Genomic DNA, 22,320 nt, shown 5'->3' with positions numbered 1-22,320 from the left:
GAATAGTGGGAATAGAAATGTATTAGTTCCATCGCCACGTCATATCACCTTCAGAAACATCAAAGTTGCAGCTCTAGCATCAGACCATGGTGTCTAAAAGAAACGAAATGTCAATTTGTCAGAGCTCCCGAAGACCTTAGACATCTGAGAACCTAGCAGATAGATCCTCTACCCACTCCGCTCCTTCCACTTCCCTCAAGCCCGGCACCCAGTGGCCAGTGCCTCTTCTCGCAGTCCAGTCCAGCCCAGCTGCCCAATCCCCAACCTTCAATCCCACCCAGCTTCATGTTCCCTCTTATCCCAAAACATAACCACCACCAAACCAACACCCCCACACAATCAACAGCTCTTCTTCGCACACGGAACCTCCCCCTTCCCACTCCCATCCTCACACCCACATTTACACGCGTCCCCCCCCGCCTCACAGCTAGCGCTACAAAACCCCGCACTAAAACAGTTCAGGAAACAGCCCAGCGCCCGCGCTGCCCCCTCGCCGCCGCACGCCGGGACGTTGTCGGCGCCGTCGGTGCGGGCCTCGACTAGCGTGGGCTGGATGTCGAGGGTGAGGGGTTTGTGCGTTGCGGGTTGTTTCGGGGTGGGGGTGTTGGGGTCGAGCTGGGGGGAGGGATTGGGTTAGTTTTGGTTACAGATGTGGGTTTGGTTGCGTAGGTAGGTAGGTAGTTGCGGGGGATGGGGGAAGGGATGGGAGCACAGGGAGGAGATGGGAAAGGGATGATGGAAGCGCAAGGGTGGGGCGTGAGAGGGGATCGCAGTGACTGCGTGATTAGATACCTACCTTCAACAGTGCCTCGACCTGGCCTGGCTGGCAGCTGATGCTACCGTCGGCGTGGCCGGTGCAGGTGTCGTCGCGGACCGGGTCGTACCAGGACACGTCGCCGGACGCCGGGGGCGCTGCGTGGGCGGCAGAGGCAAGGAAGCCAAAGAGAAGGGCGACAGTGGAAGTCTTCATTGTGAGGGCAGCTACAATATTTGGGCTTAAGAGAGTTCTGCTCTGGAGGACTCGTTCGGTAAGGGAATAAAATCCGAGTTGGGCTTCTGGGCCGGATGCTGGCTAACCGGCGAGAAGTGGCTATTATTTATGCTCGATATTGTTGACAGCTTGAACCAGCTCCTGCTCTCAAGGGCGGCATTTGGCAAGCCACGTCATCCCACGTCAACAACATTCCAATGCTGCTGTCTGTCAGGGAAGTCGTGAAACATTCCGTTACAGGATAAGTCGATCCCACAAGCACTCCCTGCGCAGAATTACTGCTCACACCGTCCCAATTGCCTACCCTGCACCACACGGGATAAGGAGATTTCAACAAGGGTCGAGTTTTGATTGGCAGTGTTTAACAGAGGGGGCTAGGGAGGTCTCATCTTGTGCTCCTATAGGTAATCAGGGACCTCCTAGGTCATCTAGTTCGTCGGAATCGATCACCATGGAAACTTGTTTCACTGGAATCTTTGCCTTAGGAGTGTATGTTAACTTGACCTCTTCCTTCTGAGTGACCCAAACTAGCCCGACACGACTCTTTATCCCTCTCTTCTCAGTCATCTACAGTGGTCGACAGCCTGGGTTTTAGTTTTTCCTTTTTCCGTCTTTAGTCCGGGCACACCAAGGCGTGCCCGGCCCTGGATTTAAACAGAGGCCTAGCCTTCACCTTAGTATAACCCAACAACACTCTTTCAATAACTGCTGTTCACCACATCCTTTGCCTCGCCAGCCTCGCTGTCCTGTGGCTTACATGTACTTCACGCAGGTGCCCGCCGTGGGTCTCTGTCTGGCCAGACGGAGACTCTTTTCCTTTTGTTGGTATCTTGCCTAGCCAGCGAGATATCAGGACCCGAAGAAGACTCCTCTCCAAAATCTTACCGCATGCCAGCACCTGTTGAGGGTTGGTGGTTGTGGTGTTTTTGGAGTGTGTAGCTTCGACCTCCACTTCAATATACCGGGTGGGCCCGTCGAGGACAAGGGCTAGGGCCAGGGGCCTGCGGCGTTGAAAGGGAAAATACAAAGGGTTATGCCGGGGTAAGGTGGATGGGACGATTAGTTGGGCCCGGAAAGATTTAACTTGGAGCGGGCAGTCACAATAGAAAACTGACCGCCAGCGCCGGCCCAGGTGAGCGCCTTATCCTTCAAGGCTTTACCCTGAATGAGCTGGGCAGCCTCGACGTCATCTTCGTGGCCGAGGCCCAGTTGACCTTGAGAGTTGAAACCAGTCGCATATGCCGTTCCTCCCCGGGTAATGAAGATGGTGTGGTCGGTCCCGCATGCGACATGGCTGACTTCCCCAATGCCGGGCACCGGGACGGGGCGGAGGCAGATGCGCGGTTTCCCACGCTCGTCGTGGCGTATTACGCTGGGATCTTGAAGTTGCTCCGAGCTAAAGGTTATGCCGAGCTGCCCGCCATCCAAACGGCCCCAGACGAGACATTGTCCATCGGCGGTCACGGCAGCGGAGTGATGGGCTCCGCCAGCCAGGCAAACCACGCCCTTGTCTCGGAGACCTGGTATCTTCATTGGGAACGGCAGAAGCACTTCATCGCTGCCGGCCATCTTTGCATAGCCGGCTTCACCGAAGCTATTCAGACCCCAGGCCCACACCTGGCCCTTCTTGTCAACCGCAAGGGAGTGATAGTCGCCGCAGGCAACATACTTGATGTCCCTGATATTGATACGGTCGGGGGTGAGCGAGTCTGTGGCGTACCGTCCAAAGACGTGGCGACCTAGCTGGTTCTGTTCGCTGCAGCCCCAGGCCCAGATCCCGCCGTTCACGTCCAGAGCGAGGGCGTGGTTGGCGCCACAAGTGATCTGGGTAATCTTGCTCAGGCCGACGATCTGAGTTGGCGTAGCTTGCTTCTCGATGACCTGCCCATTAGGGCTATAACCGAATCTTTCTTTCCCTTCAGAGTTCTGTTGGAGGCCATGGCGAATCAGAGATTGAGTAGAGACCAAGCGGCGTGGCCCCGGAGAAGCCGAAGACGGGTCAACGAACCTTGAATGTGCCCCAACCATACACTATCCCTGTATCCGTAAGCGCAAAACTACAACTGTCCCCCGCTGCAACTTGAACAAATGTCGTTCCAGGTGGGAAGGCTTGTGTCGAAATCGGGGTTGGAGTCGACTCGAGAGGGTTCAGCTCGCCATCCTCCTCAGGGTCCCCGTCAATGTCACGCATGCCACCATCCCAGACTGTGCTTCTTCCGAGAGCGCAGTTGTCGTTGACGCCCCAAGTCACAATTCTATTGTCCTCGGTCAGGGCAATGGTGTGCATTCCACCGCAGGCGAGTTGGACGATGCGGAGTGCCGAAGGACTTTCGGGGTTTAGAAACTGGTTGAGACGCGGACGGCCAGCTTCCTGTACTGCGGATCCGAGGCCCAATTCACCCCCATCGCCGTTGCCAAAGACTAGCACAGCCAGAACCTCGGTGGGGGCTTGGTTGATGGTTGAGAGTGGAGTGCGAGCTGTTGGTTTTGCAGCATGGCGAGAGAGTGCGGACTCGGGATATGTACTGGATTCGAGTTTGGTCTTCTTTGACCCGCGTGTTGCGACATGACCGTCATTGCCGGCGTGCTTGCGCTTTGTTGTGTCGGTTGCGGCAGAACGGGTCTTAGATTCTGGATTCCAAAGTGTCTGATTAGTACATCGTACGACAGCGCGTTCACAGCTTCGTGGCGGCGGTTGGAGGAATTGAGTGACAATGAAACACAGAACCACGTACTGGGTCTTGAGGCCTTGGGTCTTGCTCCCCCTTTTCTTCTCCTGCCAGTATCGCCGTCCTGCGGCGCGACTTTCTCGAAGACCATCTTAAGTTCGGTGGTTGTGTGGTAACTTTCCCTGCAGCAGCGGCAAGGGATCCCTCCAATTTGGGCTCCAAATAAGGGCCGCTCCAACAAGCAAGGTCCCTGGGAATTGTATCATTCCGGGCGCCAATTGGGCCAACCTAAGTGGCTTTCTCGGCTGGTTTTGCCGCGCCCACCTTCCCAGCCGACGACAACACGCCAGTAATTGACACGCGCTATCACCACCTTCGTTGCCCTGTTGCCATTCCTGTGACAGGTTCATTGTGAGGGTCAGGCCCCCGACACCACTGTCACGCTGTCACGAATGGGCCGAGCGACCCTGATAACTCTTCCACCCGAGCTCCTCTCTACGATCTGTTCTCATCTCTGCTGGCACTGCGTAACGCCGTCTTGGCCAGAAAACCCCGACCATGGCCGACGTGAGCGACGGGAGAAGCAAGCCGACTTGCTGAGCCTCAGTAGGTAAGGTTTGCAGATTGCTCCATGCAGCCGCTGAGCCATTTCGCTACCATTGCGTGCATCTTTCTCGGGAATGGGACCTGTACTTCCTCCTTCAAACCCTCTCGGAGCGTCCCGATCTTGCAGCAAGGGTCTCAGATCTTGATATCGGCCCCATCAACACGGTACCCTCAACCGGACACGGCGGCTCCGGCGCGATCGGCACAAACTTACCACCAATTTTCGATCTACTCCAAAGCTACCATGGCATTCCACAGCCGCAAGATTCAGCTGCCGGGCCGACCCATCATACGGCCCTAATTTTGTTGGCGTTGCAACTTATCCCGAACCTGGGGCGTCTCCATGTACCCCTGCATGTGCTCGAAAATAAATCGATTGGAGCATTGCCCCGGACGAGCGCTAGTCCCTCGAGTCCCTCCTTGGCGTCACTGAAAACGCTGGTCTTCAGCAGCTTCGGGCACGATTACCTACTTGATCAGGTAGCACCTATCATACAGCGGGCACTAAACTTAGAGATACTACACTGCCATCATCACGCACGTGTTACCGAGCTATTTTCTGCCACCCTAGGCCGCGGGTCATTAGCCGAACCTCCTCCACTGCAGAACCTCACCGAACTGGCCCTCGTCGATACATTCATGACGGCCTTGTCCTTCCGTAACCTCCTGAGCGCGGTAGGGGCGAAACTCTCTAAGGTCTACGTCCGACGAACAGCGAGACGACCCGACCCATTCGATGAGAGTCGGATTCTCGAGTTTGACGAAGTACTCGCCGCCTTGCAACCCTGGCGCCTCACACTCAAAGAGCTCTCCTTTACCATGTACGGCATGGCGTTGCCTCAAGCAGTACGCGGTATCCATTCCCTACCGGAATTCCATGCGCTTGAAGTTTTATGGACCCAGGCGGCTTTTTTCGACTTCTATGGGTATCTAGGACCTCGAGGAGATGCTCTCAAGTCGACACTTCCCGCTTCGGTCCGCCAGCTGAGACTTTTTGGGTACAGCCAGCTAGCCTCGGGCCTGCATGGTTTTGTGGAAGCCTTGACAACTGGCCAATTTGTCCATCTACGCTCAATTGAGATCGATGACCAGGACTTTGAACTGGAATCTGAACTAGCGGAGGAGCTACAGGTTGTGGGTGCTTCGTTTCGGTCCGCTGGGGTAGCTTTCACCGTTCACCCTATCAATCATTCTGAGCCTGACGAGGACCCTTAAGTTGAGGAGATATGATTCCAGACATTGTTGCCGAAGAAACATTCCGTGCTTAGTAGATCCGATGAATACACCCACTCTCAAGTCCATCTATCAACCTGTAGAGAATTGTCACACGGACACATCCGCCACCGGGTTATTACGGGCATTCCCCATGGTGTCACGAATATGCCAACAGGTGGGACCACGGGGCGCAGGACGCCCGGACCAATCGGTTGGAAAACCAATCAGGGAGCTAGGGAAGTGATCAGGGTGATCAGTGAGCTCAGCATGCCAAGTCCAGGCTGGACAGACTGAGCACACTGATCACTAAGACCTCACGCCAATCAAAGCACGAAGGAGGGCTCAGTAGGAACAAAGAGACCAGTGAGCTCGGTGCCCACTGATCTCCTCAGACGGACTGAGCACACTGGTCACCCTAGAATCAGACATGTATATAGTCACCCGTCCTGAAGAGCTCTGGGAGTTCTCCAGTTAGCAATCACAACTACAGTTCGCTACAAGCTCGCAAGCCTACTGTTGAGACAAGTCTATTGTTGTGCACCCTTTGGCTGCACCGAACCTAAGCATCCTCGAGAGATTACCTTCAACGAAGCTGAACCCTAACAGGATAGGATCCTGGAGTAGGTTCGTCACACATGGGTACCTATCTACATATAAACCGGAAGTTCAATTTCAACACCGAAAGACTCGAAAGCCCGGAGCGACTTATCGCTGGCAAAGCATCGGCGGAACCGCCCGGAGGTGAACCGCGTGGCCAACAAAAGAAAAGAAACACACAAAACAAACGCAACGGCAAAAAGCGCCGATCGCAAAGACAATGATGGGGCAGCCGCTCACCCCAATCGCAACCGTTGCCGCCACAGCAGCAGCACAGTTTGCGCTGGTGGGTCTGGTACATAAAACTCGGCGGTGCAATGACCTCCATGACCGCCGGTTATCCCCAGCCGTTACGTGTATGAGAGGGTCAATGGCGAATGTGCTCCTGGTCGACTAGTGCAGCTGAAACGGCTCAACCACGGACTGTTCCCGTTCCGGAATCTTGTCGTATGGGGTTGCGGGGAAGGGGGATGGTTCAACAAGCTCCTCCCTTAGCTGACGGATTGTGCATTGGTGCGAACAGTAGACAGGATGACGGTGGGTATATGGGAGGAGCGACGAAGGCAGAGGCGGATGTTGATGCGGGGGTGCGGTGGTGGGTGCTAGACAACAAACACTGAGGGAGGCACGATAAAGTTGAATGGGGAGAACTTGCTTATATTGAATAAGTAGAAGACGCCATATTTACTTGACGATGACGTTGAATCGCCTGGGTGTTGATGGTGGGGTTGCTCGAACTGAGAGTGTGCCTACATGTATCGGCAGGACTGCTAGGTGATGTTGAAGTTGAGGGCGCCGTGAGAGAAATTGGTGTCGCTGTTCGGTGGCTTCGATGCATGGCTGAAACGATCGCTGGGGGTAGTTGTCCCGCTCTGGTGACCCGACATATCCTGCATCCCGAGAAGACATGGATGAAGGGCGAAAATGCATGGGTTCAGTCGTGGATGTTTCACGCTGTATTAGGTAGTCTGCAGCATTTTCTTTTCTGGATCGGGTTGCTTAGAGTCAGGAGAGACGAAAGCAGTTCCTAAAAAATGATAAAGAAACCTAGGTACCTACGTGCCTAGGCACATGTAGGTAGACCGTCCTCAGTGAAGACGAGGGAAGGGCCGAGCCTGAGGCATAATAACGTCTACCAGCTATTTGTGTGGGACGCTTGTCTTATGAGATAAGCGCTCGGCTTTAGCTCCTAGAAATTCCATCCATCATTTGAGCTACGAGGAGCCCGACAAAGGGGGAACCGGAGTACGACTAGCATTTAACTGTATCCAAGATGTGGCTGAACGCGCCCCGGAGATCACTCACGGCTCCTACATTTACAAACTGTGCGATGAAGCCAACAGAGTTTAGATACACCTCGATACAGAAAGGAGAAGAGCTCAGCTCTCAACAACACCGAGCCACCCCAGGGGTAAGAGATAGGTACACAGAGGTGATGCAGGCACACAGGTACCTTCCTGCCATAGGTACCTGTACTTTTCCATTACCCGCACTAAGCCTGAATTTGCTCAAACGAATACAATGGAATCCTTTTATGTTTGATCTATCTACCCTCTCGATTCTATCGTTCATTTTCCTTGCCTAGTGCTCTGTGTACCTGGTGAAGCTTGTGTAAGGGTGCCTAATTACATGCAGAGTGCATGTGTAAACGAGAGTTCCGGTGCTGGTGGCAGGCCAAGCAAGTATGTACTCTATGTAGTCAATTACTGTCACATGGTATAGGGTGCCCGTGGCCTTTGCTGAGCAAGGATGTGTGACAATTCCTGATGTGCCTGTTCAGGCGTACTGTTCAAGACGACCTCGCGGTACTGATTCCACCTAGAAGGTACCTACCTAGGTATCTATAGTTTGCTGTGAGTAGGAGGTGTCTCCAGAAACTCGTTAACAAGGTAGAAATTGAGAGGTACTCGCTTGGGGAAACTCATGAAGTGGGTTAAGAATATCTAAGTGGGAATGTGAGGTAAACGAGCCTACGTGTCTCTCCGAGGTGCTGATTGTGGTACACATAGCAACAAACAGAAGACTGTGTTAACTTGCATTGTACGGCCGAACACTATTATTGTCCCAGATACCTAGTTTACAGGCGATCCTTTCAAGATACATCTCGTACAGGTTGGCTTTAAGAGGAGAATTTTCTACCGCATGCATCTCTGGATATTTATTTTAGCTACCTAAGATACCTAACAAAGGGGCTGTTACTCTGCGCTCAAAGCCTCTCCCACCGGCACCTCCAGCCCCCCATCATCATCTTTCAGCGCGCGGGGTACTTAAACCACCCATATCGCCTCTCGTGCTATGCCCCCGTGCCCATTATCGATCCAGCCTAGCTATAGCCAAACGACCATCGATCCGCACAATCGCGACCTCAAGCGACCACCAATACATACGATTAACCCGCAGTTCAAACCAGCTAAGTCATTCCGTACCAAGGATGGAGTCGCCGCAGCAACTGGAAGAGCTTCGGCTCCTCGGCCAGGCTGTAGCTGACGCCTTCAAGAGCCTCATCGAGGCGCCGTGCACGAACGATGAAGACACGGGCATGCCGTCGAGACGTTCCATCAAACTCGCAGAGGAAAGGTTTCGATTATGGGCGCGCGAGCTCGGCCTGTTTCAGTTGGGGCACTCTTCCCTCGATTACACATTTCGCGATTCATCTTTTTTTAAAACCTGTCTGGCCAGGCTGTTTACGAATATCCGAGATAACCTCCAGGACAGTGAGTACATTCATTCCAGGAATTTTGAACTTCAATGGCTAACGTGACCAGTGTTGGACATTGCCCTTGGTACGAGACCACCGGTCGAAAAAGACGAGAGGTTACTCCAGGTGGGCGGAGAGGAAGAAGATGACAGCAACTTTTCGGACGACGAGGCCTCGCTGGCATCGTCATTCAGCAGCATTAGTTCCTTCCAAGAAGCTGAGTCCTTATTCTCCAGAATCACCACTACCCTCGACTCGCTTTATAGGCTCGCATACCGACTTGACAAGCCATCGCATCTGATGGAACGGCCACTCGAAGAGTTTTACGAGCAGATTCCCGAAAGCCAACGTGCCGAGCACATCCAGAATCAGGAGAATATTGAGATCACTCGGACTGCTTCCGTCCAGTGGCAGCAGCTCTTGGACATGTGGGTTAAGGACAAGCAACTCCAGGAATCAGGCTTAGGTCGGGAGGAACTGATCACGCAGTACGCCTCGGCGAGCCACTGGCTCATCGCCAGGGTGGGCGCGGCCAACCACCTACGGAAGCAGCAATTTCTCTACTGGAAGAAACAGTCCCAGATCCCGGGGCGCGACGTGGCCGAAGCAGCTCCGGAGCTGCCCGTTAACGCCGCCCCCACGAAGTCGATGGCCACGTCGGCGACCAAAATGGACCCGAGACCGACGGAACCCGAGGATCTGACCTGGCCCCCACCACCGAGCCATCTGGCCGGGAGCGAGTACTTTCCCTGCCCTTACTGCGGCATTCGATGCCCAGAGAAGTATCTCAGTCAGGATGACTGGCGGTAAGAACATCCATACCCTTTAACGTTTACGACCGGTGCTAATTTATCGTTCTACAGCGTACACCAGATCCACGACCTGCGGCCGTACCTTTGCACGTACGAGGACTGCTCAAATCCTTTCCGCCTCTACGGCGCGAAGGAGGAGTGGATCAGCCACGAAAACGAACACCGCCGTGTTTCAAGTTGGCACTGCTACTGCCACGAGGCCGCGTTCGAGAGCGAGTATGAGTACATGTGGCACCTCCAAGAGCAGCATCCCGAGGAGTACATCAAGCAGGAAAGCTACCCACCCATCATAATTGCGGGCGCCAGGGGAGGATCCGCCAAACCTGACCGTGACTGCCCCTTTTGTCCCACCAAATCCAACGATGCAAACATGATGTGGGAACACGTCGGATACCATCTCGAGAGACTGGCTCTGTATGCTTTCCCCGGCATCGGAGATAACAGCGATGCCGAGCTGGCGTCGGAAGGACCATCCGACACCCGCCAAGTGATCGAAAACCGGGACACCTAGCAGTGGTGTACCGGAAGCAGGACCGGTGGGAGGAGGTCGAGGCGATGTTCGAGCGGTGCCAGCAGCGGCCGACACAGTTGACTTGAGCCTCTTCTATCTAGTCTCTAACTCAACTTTTTATACCATAGAGCTCATAGTTTCTTATCAACCTCATACACCCAAACCCTAGATACCTCGCAAGTAAATGTGCCTTGCTCATACAAGTTTAGTGGCTGAACACCGTTATAGCCCCGAATAATCCTTGAGATGGATCATGGATGGTGAGGATCAGCCTCTTCGGCCGACTTGTTATTATTAACCCGTTAGGATGGAACGCAAAACTGACTTGCCGGAAGGCTTCATCGCCCAGCCCGCAGCGCACTACATCATCCTCGGCTCCATTTACAATATTTAATCCCCATACATGAACTGTGTATGTTAGCTCATACCATATAGGGCCCCATCAAGCCCCCTTTGTTGTGCTACCAGAAGAGAAAAGATAGACATACCGACTTACTTATGGTCATAACTACCTCCCGAATTGACATTCTTGCACGGTGACCAAGCATTCAACACTTGTTTAAGGAATATAATACCGTATTTGGGGGTGCCTTTGTGCTACTACTAAATACGGCGGGACTGTCCGCGACAAGTGAATAACGAGGCCAACATCCACTCCCACTACTTATTAATGGTAGTGACCGTAAATCACCTAGGTATCACACAATGGATCATGATCATCACTCCGGGTACCTGGCTATCCCAGGTCCTCCTCCCACTGGGGATATATTCATGACGACGGGTTGAGTCATGTTAGGGTCAGCATAGCCCACATACCACCATGTACACTTTCCCCTCCGCCGTCGCGAAATCTCACTCAGGAAGAAGAACCACCCGCCGTCAGAATATCGCGGCGCCTCTTGAGCCACTCAAGCTGGCCCGGCTCCAGGACAGATTCCGATCCCTTCCAGCGGAGAAGCAACTCCTCTGCAAGGTCCTCGTAGTCCTCGTGGAGAGTCTCGACGCACCTGTGCCACGGGATTCGCTTGCCCCCCCCGCCGCAACGCACGCCAAGGACATGCCCGATGGTGTTGAGCAAGCGGTGGGTGCTCCCATGGTAATTCTTGGCCTCCTCCGGGATCTCCCCGACGAGCTTCTCCAGCGCCTCCTTACGCTCCGAGATATACTCGAGCATCCACGTGTCGCAGGCCGCGCGCTCCTCAGCCTCCTCAAGGACCAGATTGGTTTCATTTCCATCCACTTCACAATACCCCTTCTCGCCGCGGAGATCGGCTAAGAGCCCATGAAAAAACCCTAGGATTTCCTCGACCGCCTCGCTCCGACACTTCGCAACTACGCTGCGCAGTTCCGGAAACGACACCAAGATGCCAACGGCGTCGTTCGCCTCAGCGGGCAGCTGGTCCAGAACGTCCAGCTTCGAGTCCGAGGCAAAGGCGATTTTGCTGACATGTTCCTTCACCATCTTCACGGCGCCCAGCTGCCAGGCCACTTCCAGCCGGTGAACGGTATCGGGGTCCAGGCTCTTGAGGACACGGCCGTCGTGCTCGGCGTGGGCTTTGAAGCGCGGGCGGGCGTGCGCCGACCAGTCGCGGACGAAGGGCCGGAGAAGTGGCAGGACGCCGTATTTGTCGGCCGTGGCGACGGTCTTGGCGATATGCTTGCAAGCCCCGACCGTGTCTGTCTCCGTGTCTGTATCCGACTCTCTATCCCAGTCTGTATCCGACTCTCTATCCGAGTCTGTATCCGAGTCTGTATCCCAGTTTATATCCGAGTCGTCGTGCCATCTCGGCACCCACTTTGGCTGCTCGTGGATCAAGGCGAGCAGGATGGTGATGGGGAGGGGCTCGTCGTCAGGCAGCTGGATGATCCATTCTTCTTCGTCGGTGGGCCGCTGCCGCTGCCCCTCGGGCCCGAATATCGTTTCCTTCCATACGGGCGAAGCCTGCTCCATGGCTTCCAACGAGACCCTGTGGCGGTACGTCCGTTTGTGGTGTGGTGCCTTGTGGTCGGGGCCAACCACGTCGATGAAAAGGCGGCCATTTTTATCGAGAACGACAGACTCCATCTCTTCTATGGGTGAATCTTCAGCCGTGGAGGTTGCTCGGGTGGCCGTGGAGGCTGCGGCACCGTGGGCGGCGAGGGCCTCGTCGAGCGTGGTCATGTCGAAGGCTTTGGGAGACATTGTAGGTCGGTTGGCGGTACCTTAAAGATGGAAGTGTATCACTAAGCACCTATGATTTGTAGGAGCAAAGACTGAAGGGGACGGCGATGAACTGAAGTGCCAGTAGCCTGATGTGGTTACATGCAAGGCACCAAATAGGTAGGCAGGTGCTTTTTTGGTTTGCCGTCAAATGGGGGAGGAGTGTGTTATTTATCCCCGCGGGGAAAGATAACATTTGTGTTTGTGTTTGGTTGCTTGGAACAAATGTCGTATGTCATCCAAACGTGATGGTTGGGTTCAAGTTCTTTGTTGTGTGGCTCCAGTGTCAGTTCATTCAACTTGTTTTTTTCAAGTTGCGCTCCGTTTGTGCCACAAACCTTGTGGCTATGGTCGGAAGCTTGCAGACATACATACCTAGGTAGGTGCCTACCTAAGGTAGCTACCGTAGCGGGAAAATGCAGGAGGGAACTACCGTACTTGATGCCAAGTACGGTAATTTCAACAAAGTACGGTTGCTCCCAAAAGTACAGTTGCTCCCACAAGTACGGTTGCTGCATCGCCCCGCAAATTCTACTATTTTGATTGGCCAAATTTATAGCCAACTGCTTGTGGCCCTGTAATAAGCCTATTCCACAGCACTACCTGGCCCTATAGGTTTTATATGGCCCTGCAAATACGGGATGCCACACCCACAGGCCACTGCAATGCCACTGCTATGCGAATGCCAATGCCACAACCACAGGCCAGTGCCATGCCCACAGGCCAGTGCCATACCCACAGGCCAGTGCCATGCCCACAGGCCAGTGCAATGCAATGCGAATGCCATGCCTACAGGCCAGTGCAATGCAATGCAAATGCCATGCCCACATGCCAGTACAATACCATCTGGGCTGGCCTGTAGGTATGGCATTCGCATGGCACTGGCCTGTGGGTATGGCACTGGGCGTGGCATTGGCATTGTCCTGGCCGTTTAAGTTCCCGCATCGCAACTTCCTTTCTAGTTCCAGATCCACGTATTGATAACGATTAGAAATAACCTCCTTCCTTAATTAAATTCTCTTCCCGTAGCTCAATTGCCAAGTGCTCTGCTCCTTTTTTTCCGTGATTCCAGTGTTCAATTCCCTGTTGTGACCATCTTTCTTCCAGTGTAATGTTCAGATAAAAGGATGCTCCAGTTGATACAGTACCTAAGATAGGGGCCCAGCTAGTATAATTAGTAGGTTCCTAAAAATATAGAAGGTTCTTTAGAAGGTTCTGGTTTTTTAGGCCCATCGGGTCTGTGCGCAACAACCGTACTTTACTCAGCAACCGTACTTTTGAGAGCAACCGTACTTTTCAAAACTGTCAAACTTTTTGGAACTACCGTAACCCACTGCAAGTACGGTAGTTGCCCTCCACAGAACCCCGCTGCGGTAGGTACATTTCAATACCTATGTCCAGTCCAGTACACGCCACGGTATGTTGCCACTATTTTTTCTCAGGAGACCACCAAACAAACACGACAAAATTGCTAACATTGAACTGGACCGGCCGGTGGTTGGCAACCGCTCCCGACTAGGTACCTATTGCATGCATTCTACACTTTCCTTTTCCCTACATGTAGCTAAACAGGCCAGCAGACCACTGCCCAGAGAGTCGGACGGGGACCAAGAGCTCCCTGGGGCACGATCCCATGGCTTTTATGCCGTCTGGTATGTAGGCAGCTGTCTCGCGTCTGTCTCCAAGATATCGCCCCGTTCCTTGAGCCAACTCATCTGCTCCGGCTCCAGCAAGCGTTTCAAACATCGCTCCGCCACCGTGGCTCTAAAGTTCCGGAGCCGGGTGTCGAGGGCCTGGATGCACTCGTCGTGCCCGGCGACCATGATCCGGTACGGATTAGAGAACTCACCCACGCCCCAGACGACGGCGACTCTATCGAATAAACCGTCAAGGCTTATATCAATTTCGCTGGCCGACTGCCACCTCCACGAGATCAGATGTTCTCTCCTGTCCCGATTTTTGGCCATCTGCGTGAGCAGCGACTTGTTGCAGTCGTCGCGCTCCTTGCTGTGGAGCTCTTGTTGCGCCGGTACTGCCACCGTCCCTGCTTCAACGGCTGCCCTGTCACCCGCCTCAAACATAGCCTTTTTGCAGCCCGCCCTGGCGCCCCTACGGATGCTATCCGTCACTTCATAGTGAAATTCCAGGACCGACCAGATCGACTTCTCCCAAGCCGCCGCGAGGGCGTCGACAAGCTTCGACAACGAAGAAGGGATCCGAATACTGTGAATGTTTTTCGCAGCATCGCACAACTTGTCTAGCTCCACTTTGGTCATACTAAATAAAAGATGACTGATGGCATCTCTCACCAAATTCACCGCCCCCAGCTGCCAGGCAATGTTCAGGTGGTGAAGTGTGACAGTGTAGTTGGATGTGCCGGCGATGTGGTGAGGCAGTTGGCCGCACTGGACCCAGGCCGAGACAAACGGCGAGAACAGCTGCACCACGTCATACTCGTCGGCCACGGAGAGGATGGCCGAGATGCCCTCACAGTTGATGTGGATGCGGTTTTGCGACGGGGGCATCATGTCCAGCCGGTTATGGATCACGGCGAGCACTACAGCGACTGCCCCTGGCTGGTGGTCTGGCAGCCCCACGACCCATTCTTCCGGTTTGCTGCCGTCAACGGGCTCGGCCGTCCGCTTCCGCCACGGCCCAGATAGCATGTCGTCCCAGACCTGAGATTTCTGCCGCAGAGTTTGGGAGCAGACCCGGAAGCGATAGAGCCCAGGCCTCTGGCGGTCGTCGTCGCGACCCTTAGCTTTTCCGCCGCCCACGTCTATCCAAAGGTCGCCCTCGCCGTCGAAGGTGAGCATGTTGTCAAAGTGCGACTTCAAGCCGAGGCGGGCCGTGCGGGGGGGGCTCTCATATTCGTCGGATTCCCAGTCGTCGAGAAGTTGGCTCAATGTGAGGGGTAGCATGTTGTCGGCTGTGGGGGATAGGAAGCAGGGTGCGGAACTTCCAGTCGATTAATCGAGGCCTGGCCGCATGTCCGTTTAAATAGGTACCTACCGGTAAGTATGTCGATACGTGTGCCCACACCGCGGCGTCAAGTCGGCTACCGGTTTGCGAGTCTATCTGACCAGAACCACGATGATGACGTTCCGACATCTTCCGCGAGAAGAAAGCATCTGTGACTATCTGTTCTACCTCGCCAAGTTCAGTCCATGGCCGAGGCCATTGTTGACGCTGGTGATGCTCAACCATGAATTGAGATTGTGTGTGCGTATATAGGTCATGAATACGAAAACCATGCCGGGTCATGAAAGCGCTCGTTCGCTGCTGCCTGTACTTGTCCCTCACAGTTTCGACACCGTCGCCTTCTCATTCTTTGTGCTGCCGAAAACCGGTCGCGGCCTCCCTGCCCCGGACGAAATAATCCACACCCCAGCCAAAACTTATACCTTCCCTACATCATATACTCAGCAAGATTTGCATTTGACCCTAAACCAGGAAAGCAAAACTGGGAGCAACGTTCGATTATATACATCTACCTACCTGCCTACCTGCTTGCCTCCCTGTTCACGAACATAGTAACACAGGTTTCCAAGTTTCAACCCAGAGCCCAGAGTTGGATGGCCCCAAACGTATATACACCGTCCTACCCAACCAGACACAAGTTCCGTATCCAAAAGCCCCCCATCCATCCAGCCATCCATCCCATTTCCAGATATAAGTCCACCCATATTGTAAGTGATCCAATCCACTTGAACCCATCCGTCCCGGCGCGATGTGCGACGTGCTTACAAAGATCTCCAGTATAATCTTGGCCTTGACACTCCCCCATAGTCTTGACACTCAAGCAACATGGTCTTAACGCTCCTCCCTGCTCTTGGCACTCCGCCTTCACAGCCCCCCATATTCTTGACAGCCCCCCATATCCTCTGCCACCCAAGCTCAAGCAATAGCCAACCGATCCACCTCCAACCTGACCCTCTCCAACCAGCTATGCTCCCTCCTCCTCCTAGTCAACCCCTCCGCCTCCTCCGGCCTACCATGGCGGCGCATCAGATCCTCCAAGTGAATCGACCAGATGGCATACTGCTCGTCGGTCGACAGCTCGAGCCCCCGCAGGCCCCACTCAAACGCGCGGTCCCACTCGCCCATGGTCTCGTAGTAGTCGTACAGCCAGCCGACATACAAGCACTCCATCATGCGGGCGAACACGACGGGGAACCCGCCCGTGGCGACCATCTGCTTGAGGCGGGCGAGGTAGGCCTCGCATTTGGGACCGAAGTCGGAGGTGAACTGCCGCCGCAGCCACTGGTCGGCCATCTCGTCGCTGGTGGGGTCGTGCATGATGAGCTTCTGGGCCCAGTAGACGCTCTGGGCCTCGAGGCGGATCATGTGGTGGTCGTGGCGGTCGCGTGGGTTGTTGACGCGGTCGTCGGTGGGGGACGGCGACGACCAGGGCTCCTGGGCGTTGTTGGTGCGCTGGCAGGCGAGGTACTGGTTGCGGGCCCACTCGGCGTTGCGGTCGAGCATGCCCGGCATGGAGGCGATGGTGTCCGAGTTGAGCTGGGAGAGGAGCATGATGTAGCGCATGATGTCGTCGGGGCGGTCGTCGACGAGCACGGCAAAGGAGGCGGCGAGGTCCGACACGGGGTGTTTGCCGAACTTGACCATGGCGAGGCGGGAGAGGTAGTGGAGGTATGCGGAGAGGATGTCGCGGCGGTTGGATTCGAGGAGGAGGTGCGGGACGAGGAAGCAGAGGTCCGAGAATGTTTTCATGGTGGGTTTGGATATCTTGCGCTCGATCTGCAGAAAGGCTAGGCGCAGCACGCGACCGCCCTCGAGGTTCTCTCGGAGGTCGAAGAGGTCCATGGCGACTTTGAAGTACCGGTAGCAGGGGTCGACGAAACCGGCGACTTCTTCGACCTGGAGGTTGGACGGGTCCAGGTCGACGTGCCCGTGGATAAAACGGCGGACGGCTGTTAGCCCGCATTGTATGCTGCGTGACCCGCTGTCGGCGTGTAATAATTCGTCTCTTGATAGGACGAGAGCGTTATCGAGGGAGTCGTCCGAGCTGTGGTCGTTTGGCGACTCGGCTTTGGCCCGTGAGCGGCCCTTGATGGCGTATTTGAAAAAGCCCCAGCGCGCCTGTTCAGCAGTTAGTCTTGTTGTTCCCACTTGTCCCGTTCCGAACAACTCCGAGGGTGGCAAAGAACAAAGAAAAGGGCGGCTTTCCAGTTGGGATTTGTACATCTTGGACGTTGCCCTGACGTTGTGCTTTGTCTCCATGATGCCAATGATATCTCGGAGAATGCGGTTCTGTGTGATGTAGAGCTCGTAGAGGATGCCCTTCCATGGTTCCCAGTCCTGGTTCTTGCGCGGTACGACGGGCTGGCCGGCTGCTGGGGGCGCCTTGAGTTGGCCATTCTTGGATGCGCCCCCTTTCCCGCTGGGTCTGCTGGATCGTTGTTGCGCAACGCTGGCCTTCCTCGCTGCGATAGCTGACATCTTTTGGGGGGGACTCGTTGAGGGGGATTTCAAGGCCTTCATCATGAAGAGGTCGTCGTCGGCTACGGGGCTCGTTGACTCTTCCTTGATAAAGATCTGGGGGTCGTGGTCGTCGAGCACCAGCCCGGTCAAGTTTTCGGCGACGGCGAGAAGGGCCCTGGCCTCGCCGTCCGGCGTACCTGGGTCTGACATGGGACGACTCTCAGGCTTGGCGCTGGGGGCGGCGGGATGCGGGATGGAGACTGCGGGCGGCGGGCAGCGGGCGGGGGCGGCGGAGCAGGTCGCAGGAGCGGCAGCGGCAGCGGCGTGCACGGTCAACTACCTTAAAGCTACCAACTACCGTCTGATGGGGTGGTTTGCGGATCCGCTCACGGAGCCGGGGCTGCGGGTGCGTGGTGGAGCAAGAACGGGAGCTGGGACGCGATCGCCGATCGGCAGCGGCGACAGGACCATTGTTGGGCGCCCCTAGTAATAGACACTCCCTGCTAACTAGCACTCAGCTGCGGCTCTGTCGGTGGTCGCTGGATCCTGGTTCGTGGAGGGGCATGCACGCTGACGGCTGACGGCTGACGGAGAGGTTGTGTTCTGGCTGATTGTTGGCTAGGCGAAGAACGGACGTTCGGAAAATGCAGCAGCAGCTGGGCGGTGCGGGCAAGTGGGCAAGTGGGCAAGTGGGCAAGTGGGCAGGTTCAGAAAAGGAATGGAATACAGTTTTGTGGACCGTGGGTGCGTGGAAAGTGACACACTTGTGCGGCGGGAAAGTCGGGGAAAGCGTGGGTGCCGTGGGTGCGCTCGTGTGTGGGCAGAATGGCAAAAGAATGGCAGATGCTTGTCCAATTTACGAGATTGGCACGGCCCACCACCCCGCCGCGCCCACAGAACAGAGTTGCCCCTTCCTTCCCGGTCATGGCACTGTGCTGCGTCGGCGCCAAGCGGCCAATCAAGATGCTACATTGGAATGCCAAGCACTCGGTCTTCTGTCTTGGCCGTGCAGCTTCTGTGCGTATCGAATCCGCTTTGTGCCACCGGCCGGCCTGCTCTCCGGAAGCGAAGCCAGGGGCCGATCCAAAAGAGGGGCGTTTCGTCCCCCCACCCTTAATTAGCCCCCATGTTTGGTTTCCGCCCTGACTGCCACGAGGAGCGCCCGATTTATCGGGAATCAATTTTCGGATGGCATGTTGATTTGATTTTGATTCCATGTGGCGTTGGCGGCCCATGCATCCCTCAGAACGGGTTGGGTTCAGGTTTGGTAGCGGCAATCCCACAGTCTGTTTGTGCACAAAAATGGTTACTGTGTATATTTTGAGTTTGCGCGTTTTTAAGATTGGCGTCACTTCAGTCACAGGATCAACCTGGAAACCAACTCAACCTAACCTATATACCAGCCCAATGTATTGCGTACCTCTAGGCAACATCTCCGTAATCAAAGCCAGTTTCAGCTCCCGGCTCTCTATAGCTCCTCCATCACCTTGGCCGCCCCCTGAACCGTCTCATCGGACGCAAGCTTGGCCTGCGCAATCTTGAGCTCGTCCCCCCACGCCTTCCACCTCTCCTCATTGAACCCCTTCCAATCGCGGCCGGCATACTTGCCGTTCGGGATACCAATCCTCGCGCTGAACTCATAACCATCGACTGACAGCTTCCGGAGGTAGGCACCGGCGAAGTTCACCCACAAGGCGGCCAGCCGGACGGCGGTGTCGGAACCGACGCCGTTCTCAGCCTCGAATGCATCCCGCATCACCCACAACCCGAACATGGAGAAATCCAACGGGCCGTCCGCGTCGCTGGAGGAGCGCGCCGTGAGCTGCGCAACAAAGGCGTTGAGGTTCTCCCACTCGGTGCGTTGCTTTACCGTAGCCGCGGGGTCGGCCGAGTCTGTTACCAGCACAATCCATTAGTGCCAGTCCAGTCAAATCCACTCCCTCGGTTTCGAAACCGAGGCACACACACACACACACCACACCGCATACACAACAACAACCACGCCCCCAAAAGTAAGTAAATAAAATAAAATAAAAACCTACCGAAATTCCACCTATCCCTCACCTCCCACCCCAGCGTCGGCAACTCCCTCCACAACTCGCCCCCCTCATGCCTCAACACCTCCCCATCCTCCCCCGTGACCACCGTCTCCCGCAACCGCGCCACAAACGCCAGCAGCGGGCCCTGCCGCGCGGGCGGGGTGCGCTCGACGGCATCGAACAGCGCATTGTACGCCCTCCACACAAAATCGCCGATCGATGCCTGCTGGGTCTGGGCCTGGCTCTGGGTCGTCTGGGTTTGCGGCTTGGCGGCGGCCCGGAGCTGGTCGCTGAACCCCTGCACGGCCGCTTGGACCGCGTCGTCGGCTGTTGCGGCAGGCCCGGTCCCGTCGGAGGAGGTGGTGGTGGTGGTGGAGGGGTCCGTGATGAGGGGTTCGAGGAGCTGGGCCGGGGCCGGGGTTGGGGTTGCGGTGTTGGTGCTCATTTTGCAGCGTCGGTGTCGGTTGTGATGGACAATGTTAACTGGAAATCTGCGCCGGGCCGATTGCTGGGGTTGGTGAGGGAGGATTGGGCGGCTGAATTGGATTAGCGGCGGGTATGAATCGTAGAATTTGGCGAAGTGAAACGGCTTGGGGATTCTCGTTAATCTCATGTGTGATGGGATGGGGATGTGTAACGTGGTTTTGGTCGCGGGACTGCGTTTCGCGGGTTAGGCAGCCGTATGCGGGCAAACAAGGCACAGGGGGGGGCGGCTTTGGGGTAGGTAGCATCGATCTCGGCCTGTCTCGGCGCTGTTGACGTCAGTGGGGTTGCCCAGCGTGCCAACGTGCCAGAGTTGCTGGTCACCTTGCTCCCTTTCGCAAGCGCTGCCGGTTGTGACCTTGACTAAAATTTACCCTGCTTTATTCGTAGCTCCGATCTTTTTATTTTTTACCAACAGTTTGCTCACGTTGTCAAGTTGTGCAGCGGGGCTACCAAACGCTTTTTTTTTTGAGCCTATTGCACAGGCATGACAGGATACCCGGACGTGCAGCGATCACCCTACCAAACATGTGATATCTCTTCATTTCGGTTCTATTCATAGAACGAGGTCAACCCATGGAGCCATGCCACGGGGATGTCGGCATGAAGGTCGAATCTTGGAGCGCGTCGATCCGAGTGGGCCAATTCGCTTGGCGGCAATGGTCCCCTGACTTGGCAAACGCGCAATTTAGGAGTGTTGCTTCTTTGAGTTGTTTTTCTTACTTTTCATGCCGAATTGAATCGACGTGACATTGTACCCCCGGATTGTCATCTTCCCGCCCTCACAACCTCGGTCACACCATTCGAGACCGGTCACACGATCCCCAGGCTACCAGAATAAGCCAACAAACGTCAATCACCCCCCAGGCTTCCTCCCGTGTCACCCACCACCATGCGTAACCTCATTTCCACCCTGGCCCTGGCCCTCTATGCCTCGGCTGCCACCGCCGATGCGACCCTCAACCCGCGCCAGGGCACGAGCGACATCGCCAGCGTCACCTGCGGCAAGACCACCTACACGCGCGACCAGATCGAGGCTGCCGTTTTCGAGGGCTGCCGCCTGCACGCCGCCGACGAGCAGCTGGGCAACAGCCGCTACCCTCACCGCTTCAACAACCGCGAGGGTCTGACCTTTTCCACCTCGGGCCCCTACCAGGAGTTCCCCATCCTCTCCAACGGGAATGTCTACTCCGGCAGTGCGTGACCCCCCTTTGGATATCCACCCCAAAGAAAAAAAGACACATAACAAAAACACGAAACTAACACCCACCCCAGGATCCCCCGGCGCCGACCGCGTCGTCTTCAACCCCGACTACCAAGGCAGCTGTGTCTACGCGGGCGCCATGACGCACACGGGCGCGCCCACCCGCAACGGCTTTGTCGAGTGTGAGGAGGAGACCGGCGGCAGCAGCAGCGGCACCAGCTCCTCGGTGAGCCCCAGCCGCACGACCATCTCCGGTACGGTGTCCGGGACGTCGACGTCGGCGCCGACGGCGACGGGGACGGGTGAGCCCAAGGATAATGCGGCTGTTAAGGGGGTGATGGGGATGGGAGTGCAGGGGGTGGTTGTGGGGTTGGTGGGCGGGTTGTTGTGGTTGTAGATGAGACGAGCTCGGACCTTGACTCGGACTGTTTTGTTAAGGTTTGGGGGAACGGGCGGCGTGGTTTCTGGGGTGTGGAAGTGAGGGATTAGTTTGAAGTTGTGGCATGTGGTCGTTGAATGAGCGTGCCGCTTACTAACCGGGGAGCAGAGCTGGGTATCTACTTTATCTTCTTCCACGTGGATGTTGATAGAGAAGATAGATAGTTGCTTGGTTCGTGTAATATGAGCATAATACAATTCGTTAACGGCGGTCAACCAAAGTTGGAAGGTCTTACCCAAAGATTAGAGTTCAAGGGGTTTCTCCGAAGGCACAGCCCGCTGCCCGGTTGGCATTCACCATCACAAAGGTTTGTCCATGGCCGTCTCCTTGCTTTTCGAACGGATATTAGAGCCGTAGCTATGAGCGCAAGACGCGAGCCCTTTTGAGCAGCGAAGCCTAGAATCCGTGGTTCTT

General features: G+C 55.6%; 9 protein-coding genes across 9 annotated transcripts; 3 read left to right on the top strand and 6 right to left on the bottom strand.

The window, feature by feature from the left end:
* Positions 1-22: 22 nt before the first annotated feature.
* Positions 23-1,034, bottom strand: F5144DRAFT_658848 (uncharacterized protein; the record flags this gene model as incomplete). Its single annotated transcript, XM_066793218.1, has 3 exons — positions 797-1,034; positions 426-615; positions 23-48 (listed from the first exon to the last, which is right to left on the bottom strand). The coding sequence occupies exons 1-3, from the start codon at positions 968-970 to the stop codon at positions 23-25; spliced, it is 390 nt and encodes a 129-aa protein (XP_066640442.1). The 5' UTR covers positions 971-1,034.
* Positions 1,035-1,352: 318 nt separating this feature from the next.
* F5144DRAFT_595842 (regulator of chromosome condensation 1/beta-lactamase-inhibitor protein II) lies at positions 1,353-3,811 on the bottom strand (the record flags this gene model as incomplete). The annotated part of the gene is made up of 4 exons (XM_066790737.1): positions 1,353-1,365; positions 2,076-2,917; positions 3,000-3,469; positions 3,727-3,811. 4 exons carry the CDS (start codon positions 3,809-3,811, stop codon positions 1,353-1,355), a joined length of 1,410 nt encoding a protein of 469 aa, XP_066640441.1.
* A 43-nt stretch (positions 3,812-3,854) lies between these two features.
* F5144DRAFT_633012 (uncharacterized protein) lies at positions 3,855-5,592 on the top strand. The gene is made up of 2 exons (XM_066792521.1): positions 3,855-4,227; positions 4,873-5,592. The coding sequence occupies exons 1-2, from the start codon at positions 4,219-4,221 to the stop codon at positions 5,479-5,481; spliced, it is 618 nt and encodes a 205-aa protein (XP_066640440.1). The 5' UTR covers positions 3,855-4,218; the 3' UTR covers positions 5,482-5,592.
* A 2,917-nt stretch (positions 5,593-8,509) lies between these two features.
* On the top strand, positions 8,510-10,099 carry F5144DRAFT_633011 (uncharacterized protein; the record flags this gene model as incomplete). The annotated part of the gene is made up of 3 exons (XM_066792520.1): positions 8,510-8,792; positions 8,844-9,582; positions 9,640-10,099. 3 exons carry the CDS (start codon positions 8,510-8,512, stop codon positions 10,097-10,099), a joined length of 1,482 nt encoding a protein of 493 aa, XP_066640439.1.
* A 574-nt stretch (positions 10,100-10,673) lies between these two features.
* F5144DRAFT_584086 (uncharacterized protein) lies at positions 10,674-12,645 on the bottom strand. Its single transcript, XM_066789598.1, has one exon. It carries the CDS (start codon positions 12,279-12,281, stop codon positions 10,956-10,958), a length of 1,326 nt encoding a protein of 441 aa, XP_066640438.1. The 5' UTR covers positions 12,282-12,645; the 3' UTR covers positions 10,674-10,955.
* Positions 12,646-13,759: 1,114 nt separating this feature from the next.
* Positions 13,760-15,515, bottom strand: F5144DRAFT_370292 (uncharacterized protein). The gene has a single exon (XM_066784486.1). It carries the CDS (start codon positions 15,218-15,220, stop codon positions 13,940-13,942), a length of 1,281 nt encoding a protein of 426 aa, XP_066640437.1. The 5' UTR covers positions 15,221-15,515; the 3' UTR covers positions 13,760-13,939.
* A 681-nt stretch (positions 15,516-16,196) lies between these two features.
* Positions 16,197-18,212, bottom strand: F5144DRAFT_595840 (uncharacterized protein; the record flags this gene model as incomplete). The annotated part of the gene is made up of 3 exons (XM_066790736.1): positions 16,197-17,366; positions 17,430-17,966; positions 18,132-18,212. 3 exons carry the CDS (start codon positions 18,210-18,212, stop codon positions 16,197-16,199), a joined length of 1,788 nt encoding a protein of 595 aa, XP_066640436.1.
* A 557-nt stretch (positions 18,213-18,769) lies between these two features.
* F5144DRAFT_584083 (uncharacterized protein) lies at positions 18,770-20,609 on the bottom strand. Its single transcript, XM_066789597.1, has 2 exons — positions 19,784-20,609; positions 18,770-19,634 (listed from the first exon to the last, which is right to left on the bottom strand). Exons 1-2 carry the CDS (start codon positions 20,391-20,393, stop codon positions 19,210-19,212), a joined length of 1,035 nt encoding a protein of 344 aa, XP_066640435.1. The 5' UTR covers positions 20,394-20,609; the 3' UTR covers positions 18,770-19,209.
* A 165-nt stretch (positions 20,610-20,774) lies between these two features.
* F5144DRAFT_370211 (Ribonuclease/ribotoxin) lies at positions 20,775-22,152 on the top strand. Its single transcript, XM_066784485.1, has 3 exons — positions 20,775-21,459; positions 21,539-22,097; positions 22,142-22,152. Exons 1-2 carry the CDS (start codon positions 21,156-21,158, stop codon positions 21,862-21,864), a joined length of 630 nt encoding a protein of 209 aa, XP_066640434.1. The 5' UTR covers positions 20,775-21,155; the 3' UTR covers positions 21,865-22,097; positions 22,142-22,152.
* Positions 22,153-22,320: the final 168 nt, after the last annotated feature.

Source organism: Chaetomium tenue (assembly GCF_020726465.1).
Source record: "Chaetomium tenue strain MPI-SDFR-AT-0079 chromosome Unknown F5144scaffold_6, whole genome shotgun sequence".
Taxonomy (NCBI): Eukaryota; Fungi; Ascomycota; class Sordariomycetes; order Sordariales; family Chaetomiaceae; genus Chaetomium; species Chaetomium tenue.
This window is presented reverse-complemented; position numbering and strand designations above follow the sequence as displayed.

Coding starts and splice junctions, on each gene's coding strand:
- F5144DRAFT_584083 (XM_066789597.1), bottom strand. CDS start 20,393: ATGAGATTAACGAGAATCCCCAAGCCGTTTCACTTCGCCAAATTCTAC. Junction 19,635..19,783: donor GAGGGATAGGTGGAATTTCG/GTAGGTTTTTAT, acceptor TGCTGGTAACAG/ACTCGGCCGACCCCGCGGCT.
- F5144DRAFT_370211 (XM_066784485.1), top strand. CDS start 21,156: ATGCGTAACCTCATTTCCACCCTGGCCCTGGCCCTCTATGCCTCGGCT. Junction 21,460..21,538: donor CGGGAATGTCTACTCCGGCA/GTGCGTGACCCC, acceptor CACCCACCCCAG/GATCCCCCGGCGCCGACCGC.
- F5144DRAFT_584086 (XM_066789598.1), bottom strand. CDS start 12,281: ATGTCTCCCAAAGCCTTCGACATGACCACGCTCGACGAGGCCCTCGCC.
- F5144DRAFT_370292 (XM_066784486.1), bottom strand. CDS start 15,220: ATGCTACCCCTCACATTGAGCCAACTTCTCGACGACTGGGAATCCGAC.